The sequence below is a fragment of the Castanea sativa genome, chromosome 10 (assembly GCF_040712315.1).
Source record: "Castanea sativa cultivar Marrone di Chiusa Pesio chromosome 10, ASM4071231v1".
In the NCBI taxonomy this organism is placed as follows: Eukaryota; Viridiplantae; Streptophyta; class Magnoliopsida; order Fagales; family Fagaceae; genus Castanea; species Castanea sativa.
In genome coordinates this window covers 22,472,613-22,491,439 of record NC_134022.1, presented here as the reverse complement: position 1 = coordinate 22,491,439, position 18,827 = coordinate 22,472,613, and the positions used below count along the sequence as shown (strand labels likewise).

Here is an 18,827-nt window from a genome sequence, read left to right as displayed (position 1 = left end):
GTTCCATGGGATATAGCAAGAAGGTGAAGTAAGTTTGGAATTATTTTTACACCAATCATGAAGCTCAAGCCTAAAAAAGTAAAAAATAAGTAAGTGCAATGGGAAGGAGGACCAAATGTGTCATGCAAAATGACAATCACGAAGAACATGAATCGGCATTTCAATAGCGGTGCAACGGGGACACAATCAGTCATTCAAGGCAACATGAGGGAAGATGATTGATTTGGTAGGAATGTGATGGTGAGTGCACTTCCAAACAAATAGTTTAATTTTAGTAAGTATCTTTAACTTCTAAATCCAAGAATATGTTTCAGTTGTCCTCCATGCTCCACCATTAGATAATGGCAAAAGAGAATGGTAAGCGGATTTTACTGAGCAGATACCAGTGTGATGGTCCTAGACACGGTCATCAGCAAGAGAAAGTGTGGATTGAGAACTAGGGATGGGCAGTGGCTGAGCATAGATATATCGAGTTATTGTTGGTGGCAAGACCATACTAAGTGGTGTGAAATCCCATTGTTGATTGTCATTAATCATTCTAGCAACCGTAAACTCATATTCTTGTGGAAGAAGCAGGCCGTGAATGAGACCTCGGATTGGTCTAGGGGGAAGCCAATGGTCCGTCCAAAAATTTATGCTATGGCCATTACGAACTACCCATTACAGGCCACCCCACAAGAGGTCCTGCCCTCACAAGAGAGCCTTCCACGAGTGAGATCCAGTATGTGGAGTGGTTCGTAGAAAATCAGATGTTCGACAATGTTTTTGAGAAAGAAAGTTGGCTAATAGAGTATGCGGGTTCCGCCATAGTCGCCACTCTTGATTCATAAGAAAGGCATCATTGGTAGTTTTGGAGTCCCTAATGCCTAGACTGCCAAAGACTTTAGACTTGGTAAGCGTCTCCCAATTAATGAGGTGCACATGCCGTTGTGTTGGAGTGTCGCCCCATAAAAAGTTACGTATGGATTTATCTATACTGCTCGTAATACTTCTAGGAATAATAATTGTTTGAATTTGATAATAAGTGAGGGGAGAGAGAATGGATTTAATCAACGTTATCCTACCCTCCTGTGAAAGAAGTTTGGATTGCTAGGCTTGAATGCGGGTGTGGATTTTGTCAAGTAAGGACTGAAATGCAGTTATTGTTTTCCTTTTAGTTAGAAGTGGCATGCCTAGATACTTACCGAGGTCTTGAACAATAGGCATGTTAGTGAGTGAGGCTATACTATGTTGGATCTCTGAAGATGTTTTGCATGAGAAGAATAACTTAGATTTAGTAGTACTACAAATCTGGCCTGACACCTCACAAAAGTGCAAAAAAATATTGAAGAAGAGGGTTGTGCGATCCTGAATATTTGCCCTCAAGAAAAGGAAAATATCATTCACAAACAGGATATGATTAAAATCAATAGGTCGACGTCCAACCCGAATAGGAGAGAGTTGTTTAGTATGAATAGCCTGATTTAAGGATAAAGATAAGTGATTAAGGCAAATGATGAAAATGTAAGGAGATAATGGATCTCCTTGCCTAATGCCTCTGGATGGATGGAAGGGTGCGCCCGTCACGCCATTCCATAAGATAGACATCAAGGAGGAAGAGATGCACGCCATGATTAAATCAATAATAGGAGTGAGAAAATGGTAGAAAAACAAAGTATATTTTATGAAAGACCATTCTAATTTATCATACGCTTTCTCAAGGTCAATTTTGGCTGCCAATAGATTGGTTTTCCGCTGCCGTTGGTGGATAAAATGAAGAAGCTCTTGAGCAAGGATGTTATTATCTATAGCTCGTCTACCTGGGACAAAAGTGGATTGGGCTGGATGAATCATGGCCGGAAGAAACGCTTTAAGCTTATTGACTAGAAGTCAGCAATTTGTATAAAGTATTACACAAACTAATAGGCCGTAGCTAAGAAACTGTTCGGGATTGGGAACTTTAGGAATGAGCACCAGTTTCACATTTTATACAGATATAAATTTAAATTTTTTTATAAGACAGGTGGTTGGTTTGAATTCTCTGGACAACATTTGAAACCACCCATGACAATTAGTCACAACCTACGTTTAAAATAGTGACCTAGTTTGTGTGACTAGAATTATGGTCGCCAATTCGGCATTCTAGTCGGTAACAAAGGTCAAGGAAGAAACTGAAAAAAGACATGTAAAAGTAACAGAGAATAAAGTTTGGTCAATTAAGAAGTCTTATGCACCAACGTTCAAGCGACATGTGTAGTGAAAACACTTTGCTTTCTTCATTCGGGATATTTAGGTTGAAAAGTGGACCTTTTGGTAATGTTATTCTAGTAAATTCTAGTAACGTTGTTTGTATTTTTTTAAAAATATGTGTGGGTGAAAAAATTTGTAAAAATGCGTATAATGTTGTTTAAAAACTGATAACATGTTGTTAAACTACTCTACCAAACGAGGCCTGGTATATCTAATTGTTAAGATCACACGAAATTATTTGATTTTTCTTGACTTATGGACCATACGGTCACTAGCATATTTTATTTTTCTTTTAGTATCCTAATTTAAATAAATAAAAATTTGCACAGTATGAATCAAGCATAGACTACCAAGAACCTTATAATTCATTGCCATCACATTTTTTCTTAGGGCCCATTTGGTTGAAGAGATTTTAAGGAGGATGAAAAATAAAAGAAAGAAAAGTGAAGAGAAAATATTTTTAGTGGCCATTTGGTAGAAGGGAGGAGGGGAGATAAAATTGGTAGGCCAGACCTACCAAAAAATTATCTCTTCAAAATAAGAAGAAAACTGAGAAAAAAATGCTCAATGTATTTAATTGACGAAATTGCCCATGTGCACTTGCACATGGGATTCTTTCCCAGGTCGTCATTTTTTCTACCTTTTATTTTTGTTTTTGTCTCTCCGTCGTTCTATTTGTTTTTTTTTTTTTTTTTTGGTTTTGCCTTTTGTTTTGGTCTTTTCTAGTCTTTCTAAATAGTGATTTTTTTTTGGTTGTCGTGCTCACCTTCCTTTGACTTGTGCTCTTTTTAAAATCAAAAAAAAAAAAAAAAAATTGAAGTGTCCATATAGTGTGTTACCTTTTTGTTTTTATTTTAATAGATATATAATTGTAAATTTATATCAACTTCATTTTTCATTTTCTCATTTTTTTTAACCAAATAAGTAAGTTTTCCATTTCTCTATTTTTCCATCTCTTCTATTTTTCCACTTTTCTATATATCTCTTCCTCATTTTCTATCCTTTCACTTTTTCATACCCCTCCAACTAAATAGACCCTTAGGATTCAAATTTGCTTCCCTTATTGTAATAGCTATTGAGTTATCAAAAAGTATAGATGGTACATCTATGCTCAATTTCTTTTAATTAATCATCATAATATGTTAGTACATTATTATTAATTATGAGAAGAAAAAAAAATTAATAGAAACACAATATATAAAATCTGGGCATGTTATTGCTTCTCAGTTGTGGATTCTAAATCATTTTTGTGTTTTAATTTGCAAGTAATGTAATATTATTGGTAAGAGTAGAATTATTTTCCAGAAAATTTATCTACCCAAAGGCCCAAAGGGATAAATTATTCAAAAACTATAATTCTTATAAATTAGTTGGATTATTGTGGAGAGTTACCTTATAGCAAGTTACAATCTCAATATCTATTCAAAGGGGAGTTTATGTTTTGCACCTAAGACTCTTGAAATGATGCTTAATGGAGGTTATATATGACTAAAATTATTGCCATATAAGGGGCGGAGGTATGTATAAGGGTGGGGGACCATGGCCCCCAACATTATGATATTTTTAAAAATATATATACAATTATTTAATGTTTTCAAAATTTAGTCTACAAAAATAAGAGTCCCCCCCCAAATATTTGAATTAGTCCAATAATGCTCTTAAAAAAAATAATTGGTCTAATAGTTACAAAGATATAACTTTATTTTTCGCAATTCTATTTTTTATTGTAAAATGTGCTCTTATATCTATTAAATGTTTGATAAAATTTGGTATTAAACATTTTTGAATATATTTTTTCAACCCATTATGTGACGATTAACAAGTCATTGACTCATTAATAAAATTTTTGTCACTAAAACTACACATGAAATATGTCTTTAGTTGCCATATAATGGGTTAAAGCAAGGTAGCTTTAAATATGTTTGGAGCCTAACTTATTCCTCCAAGTTTTGGATCATTTATGTTTTCAAAAATTTCATTAGTTCAATTGAAAGATTTTTTACTTACTTTAGCATAAAATTTGATAATTTGTATCTAAAATGAAACTTTTCAAGAATTTGACTATGAAAATGGAAAAAGTGAATTTTATTTTATGAAAGATCGCCGTCAAAAATAATTTTGATTGAAAATACTAAGCTTTTTTTGTTTTTGTTGGGTGTGTATATATATAACTTATCAAATAAAAAAGCGTGTGTACATATAATAAAAAAGCACGTGTGTGTGGAAGTTTTCTTGATAAATATATTAGGGTCGCAACTTGGCCCCTCAAACAAAATTTTTTGGCTCTGCCCCTGGCCATACTGTAAAATTGATATTACGATGTTGTCATCATTACTCTTAAAACACTTGTGTGTTCATTGTTAATAATTAAACACCTGCCATTGTGACTCTAATCAGAGACGTTTTAGATATATATAACAATATTTGTCTCATAATTGTGAATATATACATGATTGATTACAGTTATGAATAAAGTATAATGGTTAAAAATCATATATTTGGTATTTTTATTTTTTGAATAATGTGAACTATGATAATTATATGCTTCCCTATTGGGAAACATTTTTCCATCCTTGTACACTGAATTGGCAAAGCCGCAGTAAACCCAAAAGGTTCCCACTAGCTTTCAATCTTCCTTTTCCTAAGAAAACGTTTATAATTGACTGAAGTGATGCACTTGGTTGGTTCAGAACTCATATATATATATATATATATATATAGTTGTAGTCTCTCACTTTTCTTTGTTATCCTCTCACGTCCCTAATTACTTCCTTTAGCAACCCTTAATTACTGTAGCCGTTAATGTCTTCGTTTTTGTATCGAGTAGCCAGTGGGTTCACATCACACCTCCACTGGAGAAACTCACTACTGCGTTTTCCAGTCCCTGCTTCTACCAAACATGCCATCTTTGCATCTACAACCGCTGCCCTTGTGTCCTTCATACAAATGAAGTATGAAAACAAAAGTTTTACTCCTTTTGATACACACCCAAAAACCATGAACGCTTCTATTTTCAACTTGCTTCTTTACTGTGTCTCTTCTATAGCTGAAGCCAATACTCTCAATAATGGTGCAGTTACAGTTGATGACACATATGTAGTGCTTGTTTGCGGTCACATCAGTGATCTCTCAGCTGCTCTTGTAGTGGCATTGCTAGCTTCTATCAGAATGTAAAGCATGATGAGCAAGACAGAGATAAAGGCTTGATAGAATCAGAACCAAGGCAAAACTGCAGGACTGAAGAAATAAAAAAAAAGAAGCAAGTGTAAAACGATAAGTAGCTTAAGATGTTAAAGCTGTATGTAGTTTAGTCTATATTTATCAGTTGTAGATGTTAGTTGAGACACGTGAGAATGTTAGTTGTTTTGTAAATTCACACGTGTATAGTTGGTTAGTTAGTTAGTTAGCTCTTGGCAGTTATTCTATTTTTCCTTTCCTTTAGACTCTCATAGTATATAAGTCATGTACAGTTCATTAATCAATCAATACAATTGAGAGAAAGTTTTTTTCCTTCCCTGTTTTCTGATATGGTATCAGAGCAATTTCCCCAATTTTTCTAGGGTTTGCACTTCCTCATCACAGGGCTTGCGCTTTCTCACAATTTTCTCGAGAAATTTTTTTTCTTGCTAAGAATTTACTTCTTTCAATAATGGCTTCCGCTGCTACTACAAATGGTTCTACATCAGAGAGTGTACCTGCTTCTTCTTCGCAAGAATCACCAATGGATGTTCCTCTGTTCTTGCACCACGCAGAGAATCCAAGCACAGTTCTTGTCACACAACCCTTGACTGGAGGAGAAAATTACTCAGCATGGGCTCGAGCTGTGAGGAAAGCTTTGCTTACTAAGAACAAATTAGGTTTCATTGATGGTACTCTTACTCTCTCTTCGCCATTAGTGTCTTCTCCCTCAAATGTACAAGCTTGAATCAGATGTGACAACATGGTGGGTACATGGCTCACCAATTCAGTCTCACCCAAACTTCAATCAAGCATTATCTATGAAGACACGGCTCTGGAAATTTGGAATGATCTGAGGAATAGGTTTGCTCAAACAAATGGTCCAAGGGTCTTCAATCTTCAAAAGGAGATTTCTGAGCTTCATCAAGGTGAGGTGACTATAACAGATTTCTTTACTCAATTAAAAGCACTTTGGGATCAATTACAGAATCTTAGTCCTTTTCCCTCTTGCACCTGTGGAAAATGTGTCTGTAATATCAATAAACGACTTAATGATGTGCAAGCAAGAGAGTTAGTAATGAAATTTTTAATGGGAGTGAATGAAACATTTTCCCAAGTTAGGACTCAAGTCTTGTTAATGGATCCAATTCCCTCTCTTAGTAAGGTTTACTCTTTGATGATTCAAGAAGAAACACAAAAAGCAGTCACTAATCCATCCACTGTTAAGGTTGATTCTACTACTTTAGTTGCCAAAATTCCCAATCTTGGTAACAATCTTGTTGGGAATAGTGCTGGTACTAAGGGTAAAGAAAAACCAATCTGCACTCATTGTGGGAAGACTGATCACACAGCAGACAAATGCTATAGATTACATGGTTTCCCCCCTGGTTTCAAGTTCAAGAACAAGACTGCAATGGCTCATCAAGTTTCACTCCCTCATGCACAAGACTTGGTCTCCAACACAAGCACTGGCAACATCACCTTTACTACTGAGCAATATCAACAACTTCTAGCCTTGATTGCTCCCTCTTCTCCACTTGTTTCTGTAGTGCAAGGAAGAGAACCACCTCAGTCCAATGTAGCCACTATGGTGTCTTCCAATGCTATGACAGGTATCAATTTGTCTCATTCTGTTTTCTCAGCTAAGGTAGTGAACAGAAGGGCTTTTAATTCAGATACTTGGGTCATAGATACTGGGGCTACTGACCATATTGTGTGTTCAGTAAGTGCATTATCTTCTATTACTGTTGTTACTAATGCCATTGTTGAACTGCCTAATGGGGAAACTGCTTCAGTCACACACATTGGCACCATTATTTTGTCCTCTTCCCTCACCCTTCATAATGATTTGTGTGTACCCTCCTTTACTTTTAATCTTTTATCTGTTAGTACCATCATTAAGATCCAACCATGCTGCCTTGTTTTTCTTTCTACTCTCTGTTTTGTTCAGGACCTTGCCTCTTGGAGAACGATTGGAGTGGGTCAACAAGTTGATGGATTATACTTGTTGTAATTTGGTAATCTTCAGCAGACATCTCTAAATGCACTAGCTGAATTTCTTACCAATCACAAGCTTACCTCAGCTTTTACTTCTGTTTCAGCTGCTACTGCTTCTCATTGTAATCTTTCTTCTCTTTGGCACTTTAGATTAGGTCACCCCTCAGATTCTAGGTTACATACTTTGTCCACTATTTTTCCTTTCTTGAAGAATTCATGTAGTGCTACCTGTGACATTTGTCCTTTAGCTAAACAAAAACGTTTGCCATTCCCCTTTAATAATAAGATGAGTAATTCAGCTTTTGATCTCTTACATATGGATGTTTGGGGCCCTTACTCTACACCTACCTTGGATGGTTGTAAATACTTCTTAACTATTGTTGATGATGCCACTAAAGCAACTTGGGTTTATTTGATGAAAACCAAGTTTGCTGTTCAGTCTCTCATTATTTCCTTTCATGCCATGATCACTACTCAATTCAATGTCAAAATCAAACAAATCAGAACTGACAATGCCTTAGAATTTAATATGCCTACCTTCTTTAGCTCTAATGGTATTATACATCAACAATCTTGTGTGTATACTCCACAACAGAATTCTATTGTGGAGAGAAAGCATTAACATCTTCTCTCCATTGCTAGGGCTTTACAATTCCAATCCAATGTTCCTCTTCCTTTTTGGGGAGAGTGTGTCTTAACTGCTGCATATTTGATAAACAGGTTGCCTTCTCCCTTATTGAACAATAAGACTCCTTTTGAGCTCTTATTTCATAAGCCACCTTCTTATGATCATTTATGAGTTTTTGGTTGTGAATGTTTTGTATCTACCATTGCAGCAACTAGAACTAAATTTGATCCTAGGTCTAGGAGGTGTATCTTCCTTGGTTATCCTTTTAATGTTAAAGGGTACAAGGTCTTTGATTTAGCTTCTCATTTAGTTTTCATTTCAAGGGATGTTACCTTTCATGAGTCTATTTTTCCTTACAAATCTACCATTTCTACATCTCTTCCATCTACTGCACCTGATGTTCCTTTACCTTGTACTTCATCTCTTCCTTTTGATGATCTTCTTTCTTCCTCTCAATCTATCACTCCTACTCCTGTTTCTTCTACTCTAGATGACACAATTCTTCAGGTTCATCATCAAATTGATGATGATTTTCTTCTTAATGTTCCTGCTGCACCTCCTGAGCCACTTGCTGATCCTATTCCCACTAGACAGTCCTCTAGAGCTCATAAGAAGCCCTCCTATCTTCTAGATTACCATTGTAACATGGTTACTTCATCTCCCACTGCTCCTGTTCTCCAATCAGGTACTGCTCACCCCTTATCTTCTTTCCTTTCCTATAAGTCCTTATCTTCTTCCTATAAAACCTTTTGTTGTTCCATCTCCTCTATTGTTGAGCCTACTTACTATTATTAAGTAGTTAATGACCCTAAGTGGCAGGAGGCAATGGCTGCTGAAATTGCAGCTCTAGAAGCTAATAATACATGGACCTTGATTACCCTACCCGTTGGCAAGAAGCCTATAGGATGTAAGTGGGTCTATAGGGTCAAATACAGATCTGATGGCTCTGTGGAAAGGTATAAGGCACGCCTTGTTGCCAAGGGTTTTACTCAGAAAGAAGGTGTTGATTACATTGAAACCTTTTCCCCAGTGGCCAAAATGGTTTCTGTTAAATGTTTGTTGGCTGTGGCTGCTGTTAAGGGTTGGTTCCTTGCCCAACTTGATGTCAACAATGCTTTCCTACATGGGGATTTGTCTGAGGAAGTTTATATGGCTATTCCACCAGGTTTTCATAGCCAGGGGGAGCAAGTTTGTAGGTTGAACAAGTCTCTTTATGGACTTAAGCAAGCCTTTAGGCAGTGGTTTGCTAAGTTCTTAACTACCTTAATTCAAGAGTTGGGTTTTACTCAATCTAAGGCTGATTACTCACTGTTCACTAGGCAAACAGATCAGGCTTTCTTAATCCTATTGGTTTATGTAGATGATGTGTTAGTGGCTAGTGACAATAAAGATGAGATTGCAAGATTCAAGCTGCTACTAGATCATAAGTTCAAATTGAAGGATTTAGGAGACTTGAAATATTTCCTTGGCCTTGAAGTTGCTAAATCAGATCAAGGAATATCCTTATGCCAAAGGAAGTATGTTCTTGAGCTGCTACATGATGCGGGATATCTAGGGTGCAAGCCATCAAAAACACCAATGGAGCAAAACCTCAAGTTGAGTAAGTATGAGGGAGAAGAACTCAAGGATCCTAGTCTTTATAGAAGGATGATTGGCAAATTGTTGTATTTGACAATTACCAGGCCAGATATTACCTATGCAGTTCATAGGTTAAGTCAATACATGGTTAAGCCTAGAAAGCCTCACTTAGATGCTGTATACAGAGTATTGCAATATTTGAAGAGTGAGCCAGGGAAAGGTATCTTGTTTTCTTCAAAATCAGAATTGATGTGAAGGGATTTGCAGATTCTGACTGGGCTGCATGTCCTGATACAAGAAGATCAGTGACTGGCTATAGTGTATTCATTGGTGATTCATTGGTGATTCATTGGTTTCATGGAAATCAAAGAAGCAGTGCACTATCTCAAGGTCTTCAGCAGAGGCAGAATATCGGGGCATGGTTGTGGCTACATGTGAAATAGTTTGGATGTTGTATTTTCTAAGGGATATTGGAGTGCAACACAACAGAGAGGCTTTATTGTTTTGTGATAGTCAGGCTGCACTGCACATTGGATCAAATCCAGTGTTTCATGAAAGAACCAAACATATAGAGATAGATTGCCATGTAGTGAGGGACAAAGTGCTTGAAAGAGTCATCAAATTGATTCATGTTAGAACACATTGTCAATTGGCTGATCTGCTGACCAAGGCACTCAATTTCAATCAATTTTCCAACTTGATTTGCAAAATGGGGATGATTAATATTCATTCTGCAGTTTCCCTTGAGGGGGAGTATCAGAATGTAAAGCATGATGAGCAAGACAGAGATAAAGGCTTGACAGAATCAGAACCAAGGCAAAACTGCAGAACTGAAGAAAAAAAAAAAAAGAAGCAAGTGTAAAACGATAAGTAGCTTAAGATGTTAAAGCTGTATGTAGTTTAGTCTATATTTATCAGTTGTAGATGTTAGTTGAGACACGTGAGAATGTTAGTTGTTTTGTAAATTCACACGTGTATAGTTGGTTAGTTAGTTAGCTCTTGGCAGTTATTCTATTTTTCCTTTCCTTTAGACTCTCATAGTATATAAGTCATGTACAGTTCATTAATCAATCAATACAATTGAGAGAGTTTTTTTTCTTCCCTGTTTTCTGATAGCTTCTATAGTTTTACCTGTTCTACTTAAATGGTTTGGTTTCATTGTTTTCGTTTACATAATGGTGCGTGTGTTTTTCTGGTTACTTCCAATTGGTTATTTGAAACGGTTGGTTTCTACTTCAAATGATTAATGACATGCATCTCTAGGACTTTTCTTGAGCTTCACCACCTGAATTAATCAACCTTCTTGCAACCCCATCTCCTCTGCTAGCTACTATATAGTAAGGGAAATTGATAGAAATTTTTTTTCATTAGTCAATAGTAACACATCCTAGAAAGTTTCATCAACCTAAGCCCGATCAAGTTTCCTCATCAATTTATAAAGTGAGACATAGAAGACAAGAAAAAAAGAAAAAGAAGGATTTAATTAAGTTAATCGAACTGAGCTATTCTTGATTCAAGCTCCATTTGAAAACCGATCACTTGCCATATATATAATAGGAGTCAAGGTTAACCTTCTATTTTTATGTAATAGCTAGAAGACCCAAAAAAACCTGTAATTTTTTATTTTATGGTTGGAGGTCTATCGGGCCAAGGAATCTAGTTTTCTGAAGGTTTCTCTGCATAGTTACTATAATACCATCATATGTAGGGTCTGCATTCTACCTTCATTGTATCTTTTCTTTTCTTAGGGTGCTCTGCAGACAAAAATGAGGAGGAGATGCAAAAGATGAATTCAAGCTCATGTACCATCCTTTAATATATGGGAAGCATACCCTATGGTTGTTGTTGCAGATAGAATCACCCTTTTTACATTTTCTGCTGTCATTCATGATGCAAGTGTAATAAAACAGTGTGTTCATGATCATATTTATGCGGCTTGCCTTTCTTTCTAGTAATTAATTGCCTCCATTATTGTTCATCCTGTGGTCGCTTCTCTTTAAAGTGAAATCAGAATATCAATCATGATCGTCCTTTTTGTCATGGTAAAGTGATGTTATACTTTTCTCTCTTGTTGAATTCTTGATGTCCATTTTTATTTCACCTTCAACTGACAAAGGACATGATTTTGGGCTCCAATAGAAGACATAATTGGAGATTGCTAGATCATAACAAGTAGAAGTACTGTGGGAGAGGACAGGGGAGAACATAGAAATAATTCGGCATACATCCACAAAAGAAGCCATTTGATGGCTACAGTTGTTATAGGGGTGGCAAATTTTGACACGACCCGCGAACCCAACACGACACGACACGAAATTAACAGGTTATGGGTTGAGGCTTAACGGGTTTGTGTCATATTCAAGTTGACACGGCTGACCTGTTTAATAAATGAGTTGGGTTAGTTTTGAACACATAGAATCCGTTTGACCCGTTTAATTAAATGACATTTTACCAATATACCCTTCAAACTCTAAGTATATAAACTTATTAGTTGTTGTGATTTGTTTTCTTTGATATATTGTGATTGATTATTTGTGATATTGGGATATGCTTTAGTTTTGAATGATTATTTGTGATGTAGTTACTCGTTAGTTCTGAATTTTATATTAAAATTTTTTTTTTTTTTCATAATTTTTTTTTTCATTTTGATAAAATCTAATAAACAGGTCGACACGACTAACCCGTTTAATAAATGGGTCGTGTTAGGGTTGAAGAATCTTGACCCGTTTAATAAACATGTCGGGTTAGTGTTGACCTATGTTATCGAATACTCATGACTTGACACGACACGAACCCGACACGTGAACACGAATTGCCACCCCTAGTTGTTTATATACAAAGAATCTCTATCATTTCTTTATTTTTTTTTCCTCATTTTTTATTTTATTTTTTGAAAAGTATTACGTTCACAATATTTTTATAACAAATCTTAAGTGATAAGTTGTTGTTGGTTTTAATTTAAACCTACTACTTAAATTAGTTTTTTTTCCTCATTAGTAACTGCCAATACTAACCTATCATTTAGATTTTTTTGTGAAAATATTGTAAAAATTTTGTGACATATTATTTTTCCTTTTTTATAATATTTTTACATCTTTTTTTTATTGGTACAAGAATCATCTTTATTTTCTTCTTTTTTCTTTTTCTTTTTTCCTTCTTGTTTTTTCTCCTCCACACACGTACCCACCTCTTCTCCTATGTATCTACTTTTTTGGTTTCTCTTCCACACATGCACAATAAACCCTAGTAGGGTATATACAGAAACTACAAGAGCTAAAATTAGATTTTCATTGACTTGTTACGTAACTGGGCCTCTTACACCAAGGCATTAAATAATATAAGCTCAATGTGAAAGTGTAGGGAATCAAGATGAAATAATGTATGATACTGAAATTTATCAAAAAATACAATTAAGCGTGCGTTTGAGAGCTAAGTTTTGCGCATTGAAGTTGCGTTTGCATTTTTTGGCTGGTCCCATGGCATTGTTCATGAACCAGCCAAAGCACAAAAACGCGTGAACAGTATTTTTCATTTTAAAAAATATTTTGCTATAATATTTTTAACAATAAGTTTTTAATTTTCAGTAAATAAGCAATATCTAAATAGACTCTAAGGCTGAGTTTGGATACAGTGGCCAGCGTCCAGCGTCCACGATTCTGCGTTTTTTTTTTTTTTTTTCCTTCCCAGCCGCAGATGTTGACCAAGTCTTCCGTAAACAGTGCATTTTTGCACTGTTTACAGACCCACAAATTTTACTTTTCAGCCACTTTTTCATTAAAAATGGGTCCCGCGGTACTATTCACACATTTTAAAATTATTTTGCTACAGTATTTTCAGTTTTCAATTTTCAGTTTTCAGCAATAAGCTCTATCCAAACAGACCCTAAGTTTGGTAATGAAATTGCCTTCATCAGCGCAACATATTTACAGGGCCAGGCCTAGCTATTTCATTTTAATTATAAAATTATTACTAGCTAGGCTAGTACAAAAATATCTATGGTCCGACTAGATATTGGGTTGGTTTTGTCAGGCCTCATCCGGCCCATTTTGGCCCTCATTTAACCAACCTATGCAATTGAAAGCCTTTCTTTTTGGGTGATAAGAGCTTAAGTCCGTGCATTTTTTTTTTATTGATACATTAACAACAAAACCCAGTAATATTGCAATTGGAATAACTCAAAAGAATAAGAACACATTAAAAACAATATATGAGAAAATCATAGAGACAACCAATTTAAGAGTTTTGAAAGGTTTTACAATAGAAAACTCGAATTAAACAATCTCTTAAGGAACTCTTAGGGCCTCTTAAAATTGGAAAATTGAAAAAGTGTGAGGATAAAAAATAGGAAAAAGATGAGAAAGTGGGAGGATAGAAGAAATTTTAATTTCCTTTACTTGTGTTTGGCCTAGAGGGGTGGAAAACTGAAGGAATCAAAAACTGTTTTGTTTGGTTGAGAAGAAAATTGAGATGATAGAAAATAGAGTTTGTATAAATTTACCATTGTTAGGGATGTTTTTGCGACAAGGGCCAAAAATGTGATATTAGCCCAAATCTCCCATTGGGTTCTTTAAAAGTGTTTATTGTGGAGAATCAAGCCCAAAAATCCAAATGTATAATGAACAAAAGGCTAATGGTGCTTTGACAAGAGAGAATCAAAATGCTAATAACAAAAGTGCAGAAAAAACATAAAAACATAATAGGTTTGAAACTTCGACCCATAGTCACCGAGAAGAGGAAATTGAGAGAGGTTGTGAGGAAGAGAGGGAAGGTTCCCTTGTACTCATATTTCCAAGTCTAAGGTTTAGAATTGTGAGAATGTTTCCTGACTTATTGGATTTTTGCTCTCAAGTTTTAGCTCTATAGGGAAAACGTGGCTCAACAGATCTGAAACTTCAACCCATAGTCACCGAAAAGAGGAAATTGAGAGAGGTTGTGAGAAAGAGAGAAAATGTTTCCCTGTACCCATATTTCCACCCCCAAGTTTCGGAATTGTGAGATTATTGACTGGCTGAATAGGCTCTTGCTCTGAAGTTTCAGGTTTGTGGGTAGAACGTTGTTAGTTGATTTTGAATCTGATTGGGCCCTTTTGTATTGAATTTAGGGTGCTCTAAGTCACTGTTTTTGGTTAATAGAAGAGGCTTTGAAAACTAAGTTATGAATCAAAGAAGTTCTGGTCAAATTTGATTTAATTAGGTAAGAGGGATGCCTTGCTTTTTGCATAATTTGGGAAATAAAGTAGCCTAAATTCATGGGCTGATGTTTCTTAGACATGGCAGGTCCTTGGAGATTGCATTTGGTTGCTGCAGCCGACAAGGCCAACCACTTAGGATCAACTATGTGTTTTAGGCAAAAAATGGTATAGCAGAAAAGTTAGGCTACAATCACCCAGAGTTTAAAAACTATTTTGGGGTGGAAATTTCGGGTACAAGTCCTCTTCTATGAGCCTGAGGTGCTACTAGTGTCCCTTGTCCACTTGGTAGCACGCATGGGCTGGGCTCATGCAAAAGGTCCAAAAGGAACCGGCCTATACCTTCTAAATCATACTTCCTCAATTTCCCCCATAAGTCACATGGGCTTAAGCTATGCTTAAAAGAGTAAAATGTAATATAATATATGAATTGAGTCCACAATGAAATTGGGCTTGTAAAAAATGTGTCGCGAAAATGAGTATTAACAACCATCATATCCCCATTAGATAATTTTTTTTATTTAAAGTAACATTATATATATATATATATATATATATATATATATATATATATATTTTAATAAAATTAGTTCAAAATAAAAACTCTCACACACCAAGAGATGGCAATGGCAGCCATGCTTGGCAGAGTCGATCGCCCTTTCCATCAAGAACCCGATTTCTTAATTAACCACATGGTACTTTTCACATTCATTTCATTTACATCATTCGTCCAACACACACTTCTTTTCTATTTTACCCGCAATGCATATCCTTCTTGTTGGAGAAATGCAAGAAATACAATTCTGAAAATGTCAAAAAGTTGAAATTTAGTTGGAATCTTCGAAAAGACTGATTTGATGTCAAGCCGCACGGAAAGAAAATGAGAAAAGCAACTATTCTCTTATGATTTACCATTGTTAGAAAAATCTGGCAGAAGACCTTTGACTCACAATATAAATATGTTAAAAGCTTTTTTTAATTAAATAAATAATTTAAGCTTATCTTCTGTTTTTTTTTTCTTTATAGTTTTATGTTTTTTCTTATTATAAATATGTTAAGTTTTTTTTAATTATATATTAGTTTCAAAAAGTTGTCATTATCTACCCGAGATATCTTGAAAACCCTATGGACCAATAGTATAGTAGAGAATTTAGAATCTATAAATTTACAAATACATATCCTTCACATCCATTTAACTAAACACTCAGGTGTTTGTGAAGGAACCATGTAAACCAAAATTTGGTTATTATCATTGATGAATTTGGTTGTTATCATTGATGAATAGGGACAGAATCAGAATTATATATCTTTGACTCTTTAAAGGACAAGAACATTAAAAAAAAAATTTAATTTAAAAAAAAAACCGTTGGAGAAAATATGAATATTTCAAATTTTAAAATAAATAAATGTACATTAGAAATAAAGTTAGCCTATATTCAATATTAGCAAAATATAAATTAGGTTCCTCAAAAAAAAAAAAAAAAAAAAAATATATATATATATATATATATATAAATTAGAGAAAAGACACAAATTCAACTCATTCATTCATAATATATCAAGATAGAACCCACCTTTCTTTAAGTCCCTAAAATAGTTTATGATCAAAATTTGTACTAAATTTGTTCATAATTTATTTTGATTATACAAGATCAAAGATTTCATTCGAAAATCATATATAATCCATATTGTTATGAAATCTAATTCTAACAATGTTTATGCATGGTTGAGTGATCGGTTTATAGTTGTAGTAGAAACTTAAATAGTAAGTAGAAGGACAACCACTCTATAAGTATAAACAAGTTGGTAAGCAATTAATTTTCTAACCCTTACTTACACTTTGCATAACTCAAAAAAGGATTAAGTACTTTTTGAAGTTAAGATAAAATAGCTAACTTTCAATTAAAAAAATAAAAATAAATTTTTACGATATATAAAGTAATATGGATGAGACTTTTTTTTTTCTCATAGTTGGACTATTTATTTTTATTTTTATTTTATTAAGAGAAAAAAATTATAAACATAAAGAGAGCTTAGATTATAAATCTAAATTTACTTCATAACCTTTTTAAAAAAACTACAAATATAAATTATCAAATTCATTGTACTTTGTTAAAAATTTTCATGCACATGGTATGGGCTTTGCTACTACTAATAATATGTGAGTAGATATAGCTTTGTCTCGTTATTGATGTGACCGCTCATGGGTGGGTCATCGCCGTCGGAGAATTTAAGCATATTGCGACTTTCCGCTGAAAATTATATCCTGGGGTGGTGTCCTCTCCCTTTCATAGGGGGTATTTGTTGATTAATTCGATTCTACTTGTGGAAAATTATATCCTTGGGTGGTGTCCTCTCCCTTTCATAGGGGGTATTTGTTGATTAATTCGTTTCTACTTGTGGAATTGTGTTCCACACACGAGCCCACCCGCCGTGAAAGGAGGAAAGAGACCGAGGTACGGGTCATGGACCAATCAGTCTATAGACAATAAAATTGACGACAAATTTTACACAAACGTGAGGCAATAGTTGACAAGTAGTTATCTTGATTATTATTTTTTATTTAAGATAGAATTTGATTTTAATTTAATCTAAGTGTATATATATATCTACCAATTTAGCGGGTGTGAAATTTGTTGTGAAAACTGTCATATCTTTATCATTACTCTATTCACTCTCGGTGTGTATTGGACAAAAATTAAAAAGTCAGTTTATTTTACTATTCAGCTTGTTTTTGTTATTATTCATAGATTTCATTGCACTTTTTGATACTATTAATGAATCCAACTATACTATTTTAATTAAATTTTACTTTTATTTACAATACTTACAATAAAAAAAATTTTAATTACAACAAATTAAATAAGTGTGGAATTCCAAATTGCAGAAACCCTTAGTCGACAAACCCTTAGTCGACAACTTCCTTTTATGAATTCGAAGAAACTAAACCTAGAAGAAACCAAATTCTCTGCAGCCGGCAACAGACAGGTGAATGAAAACGAAAGCTAAAAATAGGTTCCCTACAAATTGCAGATAGGTCACTGTTCATTCATTTTTCAGCTCAAGAATTGGAGGTATTCTTTTTCTCATTTGTAAAATGTTAAGAAGTTATTATATGACGTGTATTACGTGTTTGAATTTTGATTAATTAAATTCATCATTCTTCTAATAATTTAATATGAAGTATGTAAATTAAAAATGATTAATGAATTTAAAAACAAAATAATTAAATCATTTTTTTACTAGTGACAAATTTTTAATTTTTTTTTGTGAAAAAAGACCACTGACAATTCAATTTGCAAAAATTATGTATATATAGTAAATTTATAATATGCCGAAATGCGCTATTGGTTTATAAAGTTTATATACTGAGCTCTTTTGCACCTAAAAATTAACCTAGTCTTATTAAAACAAAGGAAATGCTAATGAATGTTCTTAGGGCATTGGTTAATAATCTATTTAAAGAAAATTTTTATAGGAAAAGAAAAAAAAAAGCAATTAATGTTTTGACAGTTTTTTTCATTTCTCATAAAAATAATGTTAAAACTTTCTTAAAATGGACTGTTAACCAATGCCATAAGGGCACTCGTTAGTATGACCCTTAAAACAAAACACATATGCCAGTCTGAACCCAAACCTGTTTCTATTTGGCTCTTTTAGTCAATGCAAATATCAAAATCAAAGCCAAAAGAATTTTGATGCATTCCCAAATTGAGAGAGAGAGAGAGAGAGAGAGAGAGAGGTACATTGAACAAGTTCGTAGCAGAAAGTTTGAAGTAAACTTAATTAGGAAAGAGAAGAATGATATGTTTAGTAAATAATAGTATAATACCAAGCATTCATATATGGAGAATGTTAGCAGCATCGCTAGGTGCATGTTAAGTGCAGAAAAGACAAAATTTGTCTGAAAAGGTCAAAAAAAAAAAAAAAAAATCTCAAACAGTAATTACAAAATTGAAAAATTGACTTAAATTAAAAAAAAGACAAAAATTTGTCAGAAAAAAGAAAAAAAAAAAAGTGTTTAACACA

General features: G+C 34.2%; 1 protein-coding gene across 1 annotated transcript in view; it reads left to right on the top strand.

Moving 5' to 3' along the window:
* Nucleotides 1-5,878: 5,878 nt before the first annotated feature.
* Nucleotides 5,879-18,827, top strand: part of LOC142612235 (uncharacterized) — a 32,628-nt gene continuing 19,679 nt past the window's right edge. Inside the window, exons 1-7 of the mRNA XM_075784354.1 lie at nt 5,879-6,098; nt 6,198-7,291; nt 7,439-7,526; nt 8,241-8,717; nt 8,832-9,830; nt 9,878-10,000; nt 10,348-10,426. Coding sequence (XP_075640469.1) covers nt 5,879-6,098; nt 6,198-7,291; nt 7,439-7,526; nt 8,241-8,717; nt 8,832-9,830; nt 9,878-10,000; nt 10,348-10,426 — 3,080 coding nt within the window. The remainder of the gene's footprint in view (nt 6,099-6,197; nt 7,292-7,438; nt 7,527-8,240; nt 8,718-8,831; nt 9,831-9,877; nt 10,001-10,347; nt 10,427-18,827) is intronic.